At 50.8% G+C, this 17,191-nt stretch overlaps 1 protein-coding gene across 4 annotated transcripts in view; it reads right to left on the reverse strand.

Annotated features, from left to right (window-relative positions):
* AMPD3 (adenosine monophosphate deaminase 3) overlaps nucleotides 1-17,191 on the reverse strand; it is a 55,226-nt gene that overhangs the window by 13,898 nt on the left and 24,137 nt on the right. For 3 of the 4 annotated variants that reach the window (XM_060177180.1, XM_007521160.3, XM_060177181.1), the window contains exons 4-6: nucleotides 12,700-12,862; nucleotides 9,201-9,420; nucleotides 7,020-7,149 (exon numbers count right to left, since the gene is read on the reverse strand). In XM_060177180.1, the coding sequence (XP_060033163.1) occupies nucleotides 7,020-7,149; nucleotides 9,201-9,420; nucleotides 12,700-12,862 (513 nt within the window). Of the gene's footprint in view, nucleotides 1-7,019; nucleotides 7,150-9,200; nucleotides 9,421-12,699; nucleotides 12,863-13,949; nucleotides 14,167-17,191 lie in introns of those variants that run through there. The other variant, XM_060177182.1, reaches the window with a different exon arrangement.

Consider the following 17,191-nt stretch of genomic DNA (forward strand, 5'->3'; position numbering starts at 1 on the left):
CCCATTTTCATTATGAAAAGAAAATTTTGGGAGTCAGGCGTAGCGCAGCAGGTTCAGCAGGTTAAGCACACGTGGTGCGAAGCGCAAGGACTGGTGTAAGGATCCCGGTTTGAGCCCCAGAGTCACTTCACAGGCGGTGAAGCAGGTCTGCAGGTGTCTTGTCTTTCTCTGCCCCCCTCTGTCTTGCCCTCCTCTCTCCATTTCTCTCTGTCCTATCCAACAATGATGACAACAGTAATAACCACAACAATAAAACAACAAAACCAACAAAAGATAATAAATAAATATTAAAAATAAAAAAGAAAAGAAAATTTTGAGAAGGCTTGTTCCAGGAAGAGTTATCCCCTAAGCTAATAATGCCAATGAATGTGAACCAGATGTAACAGACTAGGTGGGTCTAGCAAGATCATTTCTCTGGATTTTTTTTTTTTTTTGGTAAGCATACACTTACTCACCAAAAAACAGATGTTTTCATCTGCCTGTGAATTGCCTTCCTTGACTTTGAAGTCCCAGATACTTGTTCCTGTCCCTCCAGTCCCAGATAGCATATATTAGGTTGTCAGGAAAGTCATGAGACAGTATTGCACAGAAATACATGGTGGGGGGGGGGGTTGGCCGGTAGCGCAGCAGGTTAAGTGCACGTGGCACAAAGAACAAGGACTGACGTAAGGATCCCGGTTCAAGCCCCCAGCTCCCTACCTGCAGGGGAGTCCCTTCACAGGTGGTGAAGCAGGTCTTCAGGTATCTATCTTTCTCTCCCCCTCTCTGTCTTCCCCTCCTCTCTCCATTTCTCTCTGTCCTATCCAAAAAGGACAACATCAGTAACTACAACAATAAAACAAGGGCAACAAAAGGAAATAAATAAATAAATATTAAAAAAAGAAGAAGAAAATATATCAAGGGGCAAGGTGGTGGTGCACCCGGTTAAACACACATGTTACAGTACACAAGGACCCAGGTTCGAGCCCCTGGTCCCCACATGCAGGGGGAAAGCTTTGCAAGTGGTGAAGCAGGGCTGCAGGTGTCTCTCTGTCTCTCTCCTTCTCTATCACCTCGCTCTCTTTTGATTTCTGGCTGTTTCTATCAAACAAAATTAAGATAATAAAAAAACTTTTTAAAAAAAGAATTCATTCTAGCTTCTATGTGTGGACAGTAGGTTGAACCTGAATAAGAAAAAAAGAAATGAAATTCAATTTAGGAAGTGAATTCCGGGGTGAGAGGGAGCTTGCAGACTCGGACTTGTCTGGTGACACTGAGGCTGGCTAGCACTGTGCGATTCTGAGATCTATCTGGAAGGTAGAATGGATGGACTGACCAGTCTGGAAGTCTGGAGAGAGGAATGTTGAGGAGGAATCCCAGACTTGCAGTGTAAACAGCTGGGCGCGGGACTTCTCCATTTCCTGACATATGAAAACCCTGGTTTGGGCTCCGTCTTCAGAAATGAAATGTCCACCTTGGGGTATTATTAAACTTGAGCCGCCTTTGAGTTATCTAAGAGGAGATGTCAAACAGGCAACTGGTTTTTCTTTTTTACACCTCCAGGGTTATCACTGGGGCTCGGTGCCTGCACTATGAAACCACTGCTCCTGGAGGCCAGCTTTTCCCCTTTGCTGCTCTTGTTGTTTATTGTTGTCGTTGTTATTGCTGTTGTTATTACTGGACAAGACAGAGAGAAATCGAGAGAGGAGGGGAAGACAGAGAGGGGCAAAGACAGACGCCTGCAGACCTGCTTCACCGCTTGTGAAGCAACCCCCCTGCTCGTGGGGAGCTGGGGGCTCGAACCGGGATCCTCACACCGGTCCTTGCACTTCGCGCCACGTGCGCTTAACCTGCTGTGCCACCGCCTGGCCCCTCAGACAGTCCATAGCAGTTTGCTTCTGTGACTAAGTACTTTTCACTGGTCTCAGGGTGAGGCTTGCTGATGCCGCCTAGCCTAGGCCCCGTTCTCTCTCCCTCTCTCTCTCTCTCTCTCTCTGTCTCTTCCCTGCATGGGACTTCCTCCCCTGGCATCAGACCCTGCTCAGTCAGACCTAAAGGAGCAAACCCTGACCAAGCTGAAGGATGGGCCGGGCCGCAGTGTGACCCTGACTCTCTTAAAGGAACCCAACAGAGTCCAGACCAGGCAGAATCACACTCCAGGTGCTGCAAGTCGCCTGATGACACACTGCAGTTACTGCTGTGGCTGACTGGGCACCCTGCCAGGACTGCAGGTGACCGGCCTCAGGCCAGGAAGTGCCAGCCAGGAGTGGCCAGGCATCTCTAAGACATGCCAGGCCGGACATTCCATCTGTGGACCTCTGTGAGCACTCCACAAGCCAGCCCATGCTGCCGGCCACATCGGCCACTCATCAGTCCTTCCAGCAGTTCTGACTTTGCTACCACAAAGACAGAGCATCAGAAACACGAGGAATGAAACCACAAAGCATTGGCTACTGGAAACCACCCGCAACTCGGCGTAAAGGCCCAGGCACGTTGGGGACAGGCTGAGCCGGGATGCCTGAGAGGTCACTGAGGCTTAGCACTGCCTGCCACAGCTTGGCTCCACTTCCTCAGTGTGACTCAGCACATCCTAGGCTCTCTGTGGCTGCCCTCCAGCATACTGGCAACACACAGCAGGACGTGCAGCCCGTCCTTACCCCCCTGAGTCACAAGATGAGCAAGGAAAACAACTGGGTGATCCAGAAGCATCCGGTCCAACCTTCGGAAATCTCCAAGATGATTATTTTAGGGGCAAGTACAAGGCCTGACATTGACTATCGGTGTTTACAGACCATCAGAGACACAGGCACATGCCTGCCTTCACCTAAGATCCAGATCCAAATAAACAGCAGTTTCCAAACGCAACTGGCCAATACCCAACCTCCACGTCAGCACTGACCATTTCCATTATCTATGGCCTACATCAAGAATAGACTGCAGGTTGGGGAGATAGCACAGTGGTTATGCACAAACTCTTTCATGCCTGAGGTGCAATCCTCAGCATCACCATAAATTCAATTCTCAGCTCTACCATGAGTCAGAACTGAACACTGTTCTGGTGAGAAGAAAGGAAGAAAGAAGAAAGAAAGAAAGAAAGAAATGAAGGGAGAAAGGAAGGAAGGAAGGAAGGAAGGAAGGAAGGAAGGAAGGAAGGAAGGAAGGAAAGAAGGAGGCCGCAGCACCCTTTTCACTAAGCCTTGGGGGTCTCCACTCCCAACTGGCTAAGTTTGGGCATAGGAGAGCTGGAACCTACTTACTATCCCAGATACACCTTAAACAAAAATGGATAAAAGCTACTCTACTACTTAACTCCCAAATGACAAATATATTCAAACCCTAGTCCTTAGCTCTGAGCGGAGACTCAGTTACACACTCCTGCTGACTGGGCCTCATGTCTGCAGCCCTTGTCGTGAGCTGTGATCAGCTGGAAGGCCGCAGTCTCACAGATCCTGCTCACACAGACCCAAGGCCATGCACAAGTCCTGACCGGGAACACACCCTGCTCTGCCCTGCCCTGCACCTCCAACGCTGACAGCCGCCCAGATGTATGGATGATGGGGGCCATGCTCTCAGCACTAGCCAGATCTCAGTGTCAGCTCTCCTCACACACTGGAGGTGCTGAGGAGTGACAAGAACATCCAGGAGGAGGGAGGGGCAGCCATGGGCCTGACTGGGAACAGACTGGGCTTGCGTTTACCGACTAACTGTTGCAATGTGCACAGGGGTTAATGCCATCTCTGTCCAGAGAGCATCTGAGCACCTCCATCCCCACCCAGACTGACAGGGGAACGCAAGGATCAGCCCTGGCATGGGAGCCATCATTCCCCCTCTCCCCCCAGTCGCAAACCCCACATGATGGTCAGAGAGCCGCTGGCTGGCCCAGGAATATCCATGCAGGGTCCTTCACAGAAGCAGTCAGCGTTGGCGTCAGTGTGATCAGATCCAGGCAGCAGGAGGCAGTTGGGCCCAGGGCACCTGTACACACAGGCAGGACAGCTCTGTGCTGAGTGAGGAGTTCCCTTGTACACACCTCTGGGCACGTACTGGGCACCTGGGGTGCACTTGAACTGAGATACCTTCCTGTCTGGCGTCTGAGGCTCCCAGGAGAGGACACGGTGCTTGAAGGCGAGACATTCGGTCTGCCCAGGCGGCTGAGGGCTGGTGCTTGTCTTTCATCTCTACCGTGAAATCCTGATGACGCCTCCGTGAGCTCTTCACAGTCCATGAGATGGATTCAAACTCTCACCTTTAAGGACTTTTTTTTTTTTTGCCTCCAGGGTTATTGCTGGGACTTGGTGCCTGCACTATGAATCCACTGCTCCTGGAGGCCAGTTTTTCCTATTTTGTTGCCCTTATTGTTGTCATTATTGTTATTGTTACCACCGATGTTGTTGTTGGATAAGACAGAGAGAAACTGAGAGAGGAGGGGAAGACAGAGAGGGGGAGAGAAAGACAGACACCTGCAGACCTGCTTCACTGCTTGTGAAGCGACTCCCCTGCAGGTGGGGAGCCGGGGGCTCGAACCGGGATCCAGTCCTTGCACTTGGCGCCATGTGCACTTAACCTGCTGCGCTACCCCCCCACACCCCTTTTAAGGACTCTTTATCCAGGGACTGGGCAGTGGCATATCTGGTTAAGCACACACATTACCATGTGCAAGGACCCAGCTTCAAGCCCCCGACCCCTCACCTGCAGGTGGAAAGCTTCACAAGCAGTGAAGCAAATGCTACAGATGTCTGTGTCTCTGTCTCTCTCTGTCTCTATCTCCCCTCTCCACTCAATTTCTGTCTGTCCTATCAAATGCTACAGATGTCTGTGTCTCTGTCTCTCTCTTTCTCTATCTTTCCTCTCTCCACTCAATTTCTGTCTGTCCTATCAAATAATGAAGAAAAGAAAAAAAAAAGACCATCAGGAGTAGTGGATTCATCATTCAGGCCTACAGCCCCAGTGATGATAACCCTAGTGGCAAAAACAAAACAAAACAAAAATCACTTCTTGATACCATCCATGTGGGGGTCCCTGTCAGACCCTATGGCATTTAACAGAGGCAATCTTGGGGATCCCCCTGGAGGGGGCTTCCATTTAGTAAGGTGGGGTGCTTGTAGCCAAGAGGTCAGAAAGATCAACGGGCTCTCCCAAAGGAGCCACATCCTCCCTGACCCAACCTCCCTATCAAAAACAGCCCAGTTGTTGGTGAAAGCTGTCTCCAAAGGTCCACACATGACACACTGTGGCTGAGCTGGACGTGTCTCCTACAGGCAAGCCCTCAGCCCCACCCAGCCCACGGCTTCTCTCCCAGCTCAATACCACACCCCACAACACCTCCCTTGCTCTCTGAGAAACCTACCTTGAAATGTCCCAGAACCTCACACACCTCTGCGAACCCCCTCCTGAGACCCACCACTACACTCTGCCAAGACCTGAGCTCCTGCCCCATGTATTGACTGCAGCCACACCAATACGCCCCCTAGACTCTGCTGACATTCACTGTGCCATTCTCTAGGGCTGGCCCGCCACTCCCTTACCCGCCCTCCACCTGGCTAACCGCTATTCTTCACATCAGCTGAGGCTCTGGCCTCTTTCTCAACACCACTCCTATCCTAACACTTACCACACCAATAGGAACAAACTGAGCATTTCTTGTAGGCAGGAAGTCGTTTGGACTCAATATCACTGCCCCTTGCTCAGCACAGATCCCCATGCCTCACTGGTCATCAGTTACATGGGAAACTGTAAGCTGTCAGCCACGGCCATTCCCTGCCGGAACCCAGGCCAGCACTGCTCAGCTGCTCTAGGACCGGGCAGAGAGCACAACAGATGCTGCTCCTTAGATATGCCTGATCCCGAAGGAAGCAAACCCATACACTCCCTAGTCTGAAGAGGATATCTTCCCTCTGTCATGAACTTCATACATCCACTACCTTAAAGGTAGCCTGACCTTGGGGGTCAGGCGGTAGCCAGTGGGTTAAGTGCACGTGGCATGAGGTGCAAGGACCAGCATAAGGATCCTGGTTCGAGCCCCCGGCTCCCCATCTGCAGGGGAGTCACTTCACAGGCGGTGAAGCAGGTCTGCAGGTGTCTGTCTTTCTCTCCCCCTCTCTGTCTTCCCCTCCTCTCTCCATTTCTCTCTGTCCTATCCAACAACAACGACAGCAATAACAGCAACAATAATAACTGCAACAACAAAAAACAAGGGCAACAAAAGGGTCTTGGTGGCATTGGAGTTCAGAGCCCTCTGGTCATCTTCCTCTAACATTTATCCCTCTGGTAGTCTGGACCAAAATTCTTTTTGGGATGCAGAAGGTGAAAGTCTTGGCTTCCGTAATTGATTCTCCACTGGACAGAGGCATTGGCAGGTCAATTCATACCGCCAGACTATTTCTATATTTCCCTAGTGTTTTTTTTTAATAGTTTTAGAAGTACTGTTTATGGGAGTTGGGCGGTAGCACAGCAGGTTAAGTGCATGTGACGCAAAGCCCAAGGACCAGCGTAAGGACCCCGGTTCGAGCCCCCGGCTCCCCACCTGCAGGAGAGTCGCTTCACAGGCGGTGAAGCAGATCTGCAGGTGTCTGTCTTTCTCTCCCCCTCTCTGTCTTCCCCTTCTCTCTCCATTTCTCTGTCCTATCCAACAACGAATGGCATCAACAATAACAATAATAACCACAACAAGGCTGCAACAACAAGGGCAACAAAAGGGGGGGGAAATGGCCTCCAGGTGCAGTGGATTCATGGTGCAGGCACCGAGCCCAGCAATAACCCTGGAGGCAAAAAAAAAAAAAGTAGCCTGACCTCATCTTTTATGACCAATCAGCTGCTCTGTCCTATTTCCCAAGGGAGTGGGCATGCTCCAACAGACACACAATGTGACACCAGGCACCGTCTGAGGTACGGTCTGCCTGATGCCAGGAAGTCTCCCTTCTATACACACAGATCTGGCCAAGGGGAGTCACACTGGGGACTAGGCCCAGAATGGGTCAGGGGTCCCAGCAGGTTGGGGGGGGTCCAGGACAGTGGCTCTGAACACTGGTCCACTAACGCACCTTTCTCACATTATAGAAGTCTCGGTGGGGGTTACTCTTCAACTCTTTGAACTCGGACATTTCATTTAACATCTCATGAAGGCTGAACTTGGATTCCAGAAAGTTTAGTCGCCGGTGACAATATGTTTTCCTGCAGGTTGGGAAGGGGGAGAAACCACAGTTGAGGAGAAGTCATACGAAGCTCTCTAGTTTAGTGACCGCCACTGTCTGCACTGGGCACAGAGTCTCAGTAGGAGGCCAGAAAGGAGCAGAGAAGGGAGAGGAATCCCCGCATCTCCACAGACTCCGCTGAATTCCGTGACCACTTCACTGGGCTCAGGGCAATGAGTGGAGGGTCGACACACAGCAGAGAGACTGACTCTGTGACATCATGCAGGCTCTTTGCTTCCAGATGCATGTGCTTAGGCAGTGGAGCTGTTTCCCAGGCATGAAGACGGAGAAGGCAAGGCCAAGAGGGGCAGGCGGGTTCATGCGTGAGACGGGCCTGACTCTGGGAGGCTGCTCAGGAAGTCTCCCTCCCTCCCCTTCTCTCTCTTTCTCTCTTTCTTCCTCTCTCTCTCTCTCTCTTTCTTTCCTCTCATCTCTCCTCAGCCACCTTTAATTCCCCGAAAGGCATTTAACCTTATGCCCAGAAAATGGGTTATACAGTGTTACTCCAAATTCTGAGCCCTGAAACGCTCTCAAGTGTGAGATTTCAGAACAGGAGGTGTGTGTTTCACGTCCTGGGCAGATGAGGAAGGTAGGAATGTCTATTACTTGACTGAAACCCTCTTAAGGACTGATGTCCCCACCCCCAGCAAGGCCTCTGGAGTGAGGGAGGGTGTTCACTGTTCTCAGCCGACTGTCAGCGCACACCCAGTCCATGAACTGGGCCGATGCCACAGCTACCGGGACCTTCAACTACAGTTCACGCCAGGCCGCCTCCTGGTTCCCCATGCAAGCAGCAGCTCCCTTGGCATCTCAGAGAGGAGGAACCAGAACCTCCTGGAGCATCATTTGTCTGCCCAGATGAGTTCCAGAGCAGAATGTAGGAGAGTCTTAGTCAGAAGGGATTTCAAAGTCAGTCTCACCCAGTCTCTCCCTCCCCCCACCCCAGGAAGGACAGCCTCCCAGACTTCATGGCCACAGCTCACACACCTGCTGGAATAGCCAATGTCCTCCCTCAGCCCTGCTTCCTGCCGCGAAGCTGTCACTACGTGGCTGAGGAAAGCCTCCCAGGAACTGTTCTCCCTCTAGCGTTTGACTCTGTCCTCAGCTCAGTGAGTGAGACCTACACTGCCCATTCCCAACCCATCCTCCCTTAGAAACTTAGAAGCATCACACCCACCCCCCAGCAAAACCCCAAAAGAAAAGTAAGAGAGAGGGGCAGGCAGTAGCATAGCGGGTTAAGCGCACATAGCGTGAAGCACAGGACAGGCTCAAGGATCCCGGTTCGAGCCCCCGGCTCCCCACCTGCAGGGGAGTCGCTTCACAGGTGGTGAAGCAGGTCTGCAGGTGTCTGTCTTTCTCTCCCCCTCTCTGTCTTCCCTTTCTCTCTTGATTTCCCTCTGTCCTATCCAACAACAACAGCAATGGCAACAATAACTACAACAGCAACAAAATGGAAAAAAAAAATGGCCTCCAGGAGCAATGGATTCGTAGCCCCAGCAATAAATCTGGAGGCAGAGAGAGAGAGAGAGAGAGAGAGAGAGAGAAGTAAGAGAGAAGTTGCCCTGTTGTGGCCAGCACCCTCCCTACCCAGCCTAGCCACTCAGAGGCTCAAGGTCTAGGCCAACTGAAACACCGCTTGTGAGTAAGGGCGCCCTGCATTCTCCCCTCTAGAAATAAGGAAAACCCTTGAAGCAACAGCCTTCATACTCCTCCCACCTCTGGTAATCTTGGGCTGGTAGCTTTCTGCAGAGCTGCCTTCCTGCCTGGAGAGAAGGGCATGGCCATTTTAAGGTGCACAAGTGGCCACCAGCAGACAGAAGCCCCACACCCTGGTGTGAAGAAGGGACAGGTAGTACCAGCCCTAAGACTATGCCTGTCTACGGTGGAAAATTGTTGCAGAAACACACACATCTTTGTTAACAGGGGAAATGGCTCTCTCTTCCATGAAGTACAGAACATCTCAGAGGAAGATGGCTGCAGGTTTTCCCCAGCTCGTTTCTCTAGAACAGCATCCGGGGAAAGCTGACTTACGTGGGGCCATCGGTGATGAGCGCCAAGATGTGGCTCATGTCCACCGTGTAGGTCTCCAGGTCAGGGTAGGGCAGGCTGTGGGGCTCCTGCTGCTCCAGCCTCTTCTGGTCATCATACACAAAGAGGATGCCCTCCTGCATGCGAACCAAGTAGCCTAGGTTGGGAGGAGCGTTGTCCAGGCAGTAAGGGTCTTCCTCGGGCAGCGGGGGAGGATGGAATTCTGCAAAACAGGACTGAGTGATGGCAACGTGCCCTTGATCTTGTGAGCCTGAGGGAGTTCAAACATCACACTCTCGGTGAAGCCTGTGCTGCTCATTCTACCTAAAGCCCGGCCACACCCGCCTGACCCGACATCTTCTATTCCCTTCCATGCTTTTTGTTTTGCTGTTTTGCTTTGTCTCTCATGCATTTGCAACTATATATTAAAAATAATCAACTCACCTGCAAGCTAGCTGTTGGGCTTAAGAAAAATTAGTAAAGTCATGGGCCCCTTAGAATATACCTAAAATAGACTTCCTAACTTCTTCCAAACATGAAGACCCCAAACTCATCTGCTCTATTCTTACCTTTCAGTTCCTGACTATTAAACAATTTGTTCTGCTTTATATCTTAATGCTTTTCAGACACCAAGTTGTAGATGCTACCGTGATGCCAACCTGACTTCCCTGGACAGACGCCCTCACCCATGTGTCCCAGAACCTCCCCTCCCCAGAGCCCTGCCCCACTGGGGAAAGACAGAGACAGGCTGGGGGTGTGGATCCACCTGCCAACACCCATGTCCAGCGGAGAAGCAATGACAGAAGCCAGAACTCCCACTTTCTGCTCCCCATAAAGATCTTTGGTCCATGCTCCCAGGGGGCATGCCAACAGGTGGACGGGGAAAGCTGATTTAGGAGGGGCCATCGGTGATGAGAGCCAAGATGGGGCTCATGTCCACCGTGTAGGTCTCCAGGTGAGGGCAGGGAGATAAACGAATAGGGTAGCTTCCAGTGGGGGTGTGTGTATGGAACTCTGGCGGTGCGAATTATGTGGAATTGTACCCTCTTATCCCACAATCCTGACTACTAAATCACTAATAAATAAAATAAATCAATAAATTCACAGAGTTCTCCTGGGCTGCATATGTTTGTTTTGCTCGCTACTATCTCTCTACTTTCTGAAATGCCCCTAGAATTTCAATGTTGCTAGCATTTCAATGTTGGGTTTTTTTTTTTTTTCATTTTTAATTTAACTTTAATGAACGGCAGGTCCCTTGTCACTTCAAGAAACGAGGCACATTTGCAAGGACAATTGTGTCTTCTCCTAATAAGGAGACAGACAACACCTGGGCCTGCCCTGTGGGACTATTTAACTGTCCCTGTCTCCCCACATCTTCCTGAGGCCAGGACAGCCAAGGGGCAGAGCAAAGAAGCCATTCTTTCCCCATATGGGCACAGAAAGGGGAGACTGTCTCCACCAGCAGGTAACGCCAACAGCAAGAGTTGTTTGACCCTATGGCTCTGAGTTGAGGTGACTTATAAAATTTTTAAAAATGTCTCCTATTTATTTTTCTGACTATAAGGGTTCAAGAAAACCACTCTGATCTCTCTGATCCTGTCTGATCACCGGGGAATAACATCCCCTTCCTTATCAGGCCGTTGTGAGAGCTGCAGCAGTGGGTATAGGAAAATGGTTTGCAGACAATAATGCCAGACACAGAAAGCATATAGCATTATTCACATCCCTCTCATAAAATGATTTCCTGACTCTTAGATCAGTGTCACATCTGGCCAACGAATAGGCTGTGTTAAAAGTGATAAAATGAGCTTGGGAGAGAGCATAATGGTTACGCAAACAGACGTTCATGCCTGAGGCTGTAAAGTCCCAGATTCAATCCCCCACACCACCATAAACCAGAGCTGAGCACAGCTCTGGTCTCACTCTCCCTGTATCTTTCTCATTAAAGAAAAGAAATTAAAAAACCAGAGGCTTCAGCTCTGCATGTCAACCAGCTCTATAAAGGGTCTAGTTGCACAGCCCACACAGCCAGGAGGAAGCCTTGTTAGAAAGAAACCAAAGAGAAATGCGGCTTGGAACAGGCTATCCCTATAACAGGTGAGAGGCGTCCCAGGGGCAAACACAGCCCATACCCCACCATGGGCAGCTCCCAGGCCCCCAATGCATGCCAGCTGCATCAAAGGCTGCAGGAAGCTGTAGCCTTACCCCACCACACTCAGGCGCAGGACATCTGGATGGTCTACTTCCTATACTACATAGTTGATAGTCGTTCCTGCCTGCCCTTGCCAGAACTGGGCAGAAGTTATCAGTGTCCCTCACACCTATGGGGAAATGGGTCCAGGCCAGCTGAGATGTGCTCGGGGGCCAGCAGGCAGCATGTGCTCACAGTCCAGGCCTTAGAGTTTGCAGCAGGACAGAGCACAACAGCACCCAGAAGGCAGCCAGGCTCCTAGGCACAGGCACAGGGCATCAGGTGCCCCCACCAGCTTTCAAGATGCCGTTTCCTGTTGTCTTTCTTCATATCACCGAGCTTACAGCTCCGACTGCTCCTAGGCCCTTCACCAGCCAGAGAGATTCCACCAGACACTCTCCTGCCTCTTCTTTCTCATTCTCCCATCCCCCAAGTCCACAATATAAACATAGCTCCAACTAATTGAATATTCACTAGATGCCATTCCTGAACTAAGAACTATTCTTTCAATGAGTCATTATAGGCCCAGGTGATGGATATTATTATTAATTATTATTATTATTATTATTATTATTCCCACTTTATAGGCTGAGAAACAGGTGTGGAAAAATAACTTGCCCTAGAAAGTGGTCAGGCTTAGATCACAATGCAGGTGTGTCTGACTACTCTCCCTGCCCCCACCCTCCCACCTCCAATTCTCTATCTACTCTCTGATCTTGCTGTTATAAATGCCTCAGATGGGACTGCCCATCTCCCTGAAGAGCACCCACGGCAAAGACCTGTTTTGGCTCTCTCTCGCTCCCTCTCTGAACTCCTCCAGCTCAGTTCTGCTCAGGGCAAAGCACATAGGTCACAAGGAATCAGTCCTTGGGGGAAGGAGCAAAAATCAGTGCAGGAGAAATCCTCATCTTAAAAATGCATCTTAGGACGAAGTCGGGCGGTAGCGCAGCGGGTTAAGCACAGGTGGCGCGAAGCACAAGGACCGGCGTAAGGATCCCGGTTCCAGCCCCTGGCTCCCCACCTGCAGGGGAGTCACTTCATAGGCGGTGAAGCAGGTCTGCAGGTGTCTGTCTTTCCCCATCTCTTTCCATTTCTCTCTGTCCTATCCAACAATGACAACAACAATAATAACGACAACAATAAAACAACAAGGGCAACAAAAGGGAATAAATAAATATTTTTTTAAAAATTTTAAAGTTTTTTTTTTTAAATCCATCTTAGGGCCATAGATTCAGCAAATAAACAGTCCTAACAAGCTCCTGGCTGTGCCCCGCCTGGGACCCCACCTGCAGCCCAGCTGCAGCAGCGTACCTGGGAGACCCTCTTCTGGAAGAGCCGCGCCTGCCTGCCGGTGTCCCAGGTACTGGGCTGTGGTGCGTGGGAAGCGGTGGTAGGCCAGCCGTGCGTACTTTTCCCGGATCATCAGGGCCTTGGCCAGACTCTTGGCAGCCTGCTCGTAGTCTTCCACGGTGATCTGAAGCAGAGACGAGCAGAAGAGAGTTCACAAAGCATGCCTCACACCACTGGCCTCAGCAAGACCTGCTTGCAAGCTTAGCCCTTGGGTCAAAGCTGGCCACCGGGTTTCAGGAGCATTTTCTCTTTATTCTTGGACTAGTAAGATTGGCTCGCTGTGCCTCATTTGTTTGTAAAATCGCTATGTTGTTAAACACATGATTTCCTTCTGGGAGCCTGAGGTGTAGTGTAAAGACTTGTGGTCAACCCCAATAAAAATCCTGGGCACTGAGTCATTGCAGCTGCCACTTCACATCTGCTGTCACAGCTGGGCACTGATGAAATGATGGGTGTTCTAGTGACTTTGAATGAAGGGTCCTGAGAGGCTCTCAGCTGGTGCCCTCCAGACCCTCCTCCGTGTAGCTCCCCTGCACTGACTTTATTCTGCATCCTTTCTCTGTAATCAACTGCAGGCATGGACTTGGTTCTCTGCTGAACCCTGAGTGAGACTCTTTCTCGCAAGTCACCAAACCTGGACACAATCTTGAAGTCCCCTGACATACGAGGGGAGTCTGGACTGCTGGGAGGAGGCAGACACTCCATCCTGCACACTCTACAGCTCTCTCGCTGCTGCTGGTACATGAGGTTTTAAAGCCCGGCCCACCTCCAGAAAGTGAACACTACTGTCTTCATTGCAGAGAATACACGGCTCCATCAGCGGTCAAAACATAACTTGCGGTGAGTAAAAATGGGCAAAGATAGATAGATAGATAGATAGATAGATAGATAGATAGACAGATGATAGATAGATAGATAGATAGATAGCTATGGATATAGGTACAGATACAGATATATAATTAACCCATATCTGTGATCTTGGGAGAAGTATCACCCTTTTTCCTGAAGGGGGAAGGGGACACGGTACTTTTGGTGGTGGCAATGATGTGGGATTAGACTCTATTATCTTATAATTTTGTAAATCATTACTAAATCACTAATACATTTTTTAGTAATAATCTTCTCTTGTCCTCATTTTCCCTGTTTGTAAAATGGGTTGAGAGATCAAACACTTACTAGGAATTTACAAACTTACTTATTTAGTTATTTACCAAAGCACTGCTCAGCACTGGCTTCTGGTGGTATCAGGAACAGAGCCTGGGATCCTGGAGCCTCAGGCATAAGAGTCTTTTTGCATAACTATTTCTCTCTCCCTCTCTCTCTCTCTCTCTCTGCCTCTTTGCCAGGAATCTACAAAGTCGTATTTGAGACTCTGATCTGATGGAACGTCAAGCCCCTCGAGTATTCTGCTTTCCTAGATCTGCTGCATATTATCAGACCCATAAGATAACTTCCGGCCCGTCAATGAGTCTGTTCATCTGAGCCTGCTTGGAAAGGATGCGTGTGGCAGAAACGGACCATATCTGGAAAGAGAAGCAGATAAACCGACAGTCACAGAGGACGGGTGCAGCAAAGGGAGGCGCAGGCTGCCAGAAAGGCACAGGGACGTGGACAGTGACAGTGTCAATGGCCTGGCAGCCTCCTCCACCACTTTACCTTTATTTTCTAATTTTTGGATAGGTACAACAGAAAGAAATTGAGAGGGGAGGAGGGTAGAGAAGGTGAGGAAGAGAGAGAGAGAGAGAGAGAGACCTGCAGCACTGAGCCACAGCTCTTGAAGCTTCCTCGCTGCAGGTGGGGCCTGGGGGCTTGCACTGCGTCCTTGTGCTGGTGCTGTGTGTGCTCGGTCAGCTGCACCAGCTTCTGGCCATTCCCTCCGCCACTTTAATTAAAACATCAGGAGTCGGGCGGTAGCACAGCAGGGTAAGCGCACGTGGCGCAAAGCGCAAGGACCTGTGTAAGGATTCCGGTTCGAGCCCCTGGCTCCCCACCTGCAGGGGAGTCGCTCCACAGGCGGTGAAGCAGGTCTGCAGGTGTCTGTCTTTCTCTCCCCCTCTCTGTCTTCCCCTCCTCTCTCCATTTCTCTCTGTCCTATCCAACAATAATATCAATAACAACAATAATAACTACAACAACAATAAAAAAACAACAAGGGCAACAAAAGGGAAAATAAATAAATAAATAAATAAATAAGGTTGTATTATTATTTGGAAAACTGGGAAATGTTATGCATGTACAAACTTGTATTTACTGTCGAATATAAAACATTAACTCCCCAATAAAGAAATAAAAATAAATAAATAAATAAATATTTTTAAAAATAAAATTAATACATTATATGTGTCCTCCCATTCAACTGGAGACCAGCCCACCTTGACTAAACCTTTCCATTGTTCTACCCACACAACAGAGGCTGGGCGGACACCAAGAACTCCTGGTCAGGATACTGCATCCTCACACAAGGCCTAGATTGTTTCCAATCCAACCACAATTCTCATCTGTAGGACCGTAAATAACAGAAAGTATGGTGGGTTCATACTATGTGTTCATAAGACAAAGCAAAAAACAAAAGGAGACCTTTCTATATTGTCATGGCATTACCTCCGACATGTGTGGCCAAGTTAAAAAATCAAGGCACAGTCTAGTAAATAGTAAACCACCACTGGTGCAAAAATAAAGAATACTATTCAAGTATACTCAATTGAAGGTAGTACACAGGCCATGCAAATAAGAACATGACGGGGGCGGGGCAGTTAAGTGCACGTGCTGTGAAGCGCAAGGACCGGCGTAAGGATCTGGGTTCCAGCCCCAGGCTCCCCACCTCAGGTGGGGTCGCTTCACAAGCACTGAAGCAGGTCTGCAGGTGTCTGTCTTTCTCTCCCCCTCTCTGTTTGCTCCCCTCTTGATTTCTCTCTGTCCTATTCAACAACAATGACAGCAGTTACAACAATAACAACTACAACAACAATAAAAAAACAACAAGGGCAACAAAAGGGAAGATAAATAGATAAATATTTATTAAAAAGGAAGTGTGGTAAGTTGTTTTGCTTTCTCATATATACTATCTTCTCTAAAAACTACCACCAAAAAAACAAGAGAGAGACAGAAAGAATAACAAGCCCAACTGAGGCGCATGTAGTAGGTTGCAGGTCAGAGAGAAAGAGCTAAACCTTAAACTAAAAGTTAATTTCGTCATTCACTTTGTGGTAGCTTTCTTCAGGAAGGAAGCAGTTGACATGTGTCACTCAGATAGATGGAATGAGCATATTCTCAGTGGCTAAGTTCAGTGGTGTGGTCGACTTTTTCAATGCTTTATCAAGGAAAACCTCTCTCTGGGGTGAGAGCTGAATCGGCAGTAAGTGATTTCACAGATGAACTGATAATAGGACTTTGAATCCATTCAACATCTGGGAACAACAAAGGACCAAAGACAGCACCTTCCTTGGTGGGAGAAATGCCGCTGTGTCCCAGGCCCAGAGAGCACCTGGGGCTGACGGTGTGCCCGCCGGAGTGTCCCAGGCCCAGAGAGCACCTGGGGCTGACGGTGTGCCCGCCGGAGTGTCCCAGGCCCAGAGAGCACCTGGGGCTGACGGTGTGCCCGCCGGAGTGTCCCAGGCCCAGAGAGCACCTGGGGCTGACGGTGTGCCCGCCGCTGTGTCCCAGGCCCAGAGAACACCTGACGGGCACACCGTCAGCCGGAGTGTCCCAGGCCCAGAGAGCACCTGGGGCTGACGGTGTGCCCGCCGGAGTGTCCCAGGCCCAGAGAACACCTGGGGCTGACGGTGTGCCCGCCGGAGTGTCCCAGGCCCAGAGAGCACCTGGGGCTGACGGTGTGCCCGCCGGAGTGTCCCAGGCCCAGAGAGCACCTGGGGCTGACGGTGTGCCCGCCGGAGTGTCCCAGGCCCAGAGAGCACCTGGGGCTGACGGTGTGCCCGCCGGAGTGTCCCAGGCCCAGAGAGCACCTGGGGCTGACGGTATGCCCGCCGGAGTGTCCCAGGCCCAGAGAGCACCTGGGGCTGACGGTGTGCCCGCCGGAGTGTCCCAGGCCCAGAGAGCACCTGGGGCTGACGGTGTGCCCGCCGGAGTGTCCCAGGCCCAGAGAGCACCTGGGGCTGACGGTGTGCCCGCCGGAGTGTCCCAGGCCCAGAGAGCACCTGGGGCTGACGGTGTGCCCGCCGGAGTGTCCCAGGCCCAGAGAGCACCTGGGGCTGACGGTGTGCCCGCCGGAGTGTCCCAGGCCCAGAGAGCACCTGGGGCTGACGGTGTGCCCGCCGGAGTGTCCCAGGCCCAGAGAGCACCTGGGGCTGACGGTGTGCCCGCCGGAGTGTCCCAGGCCCAGAGAGCACCTGGGGCTGACGGTGTGCCCGCCGGAGTGTCCCAGGCCCAGAGAGCACCTGGGGCTGACGGTGTGCCCACCGGAGCGCCACAGTCACCCCAACATCAGCCAGTCTCT

This window comes from Erinaceus europaeus, chromosome 17 (assembly GCF_950295315.1).
Source record: "Erinaceus europaeus chromosome 17, mEriEur2.1, whole genome shotgun sequence".
NCBI lineage: Eukaryota > Metazoa > Chordata > Mammalia > Eulipotyphla > Erinaceidae > Erinaceus > Erinaceus europaeus.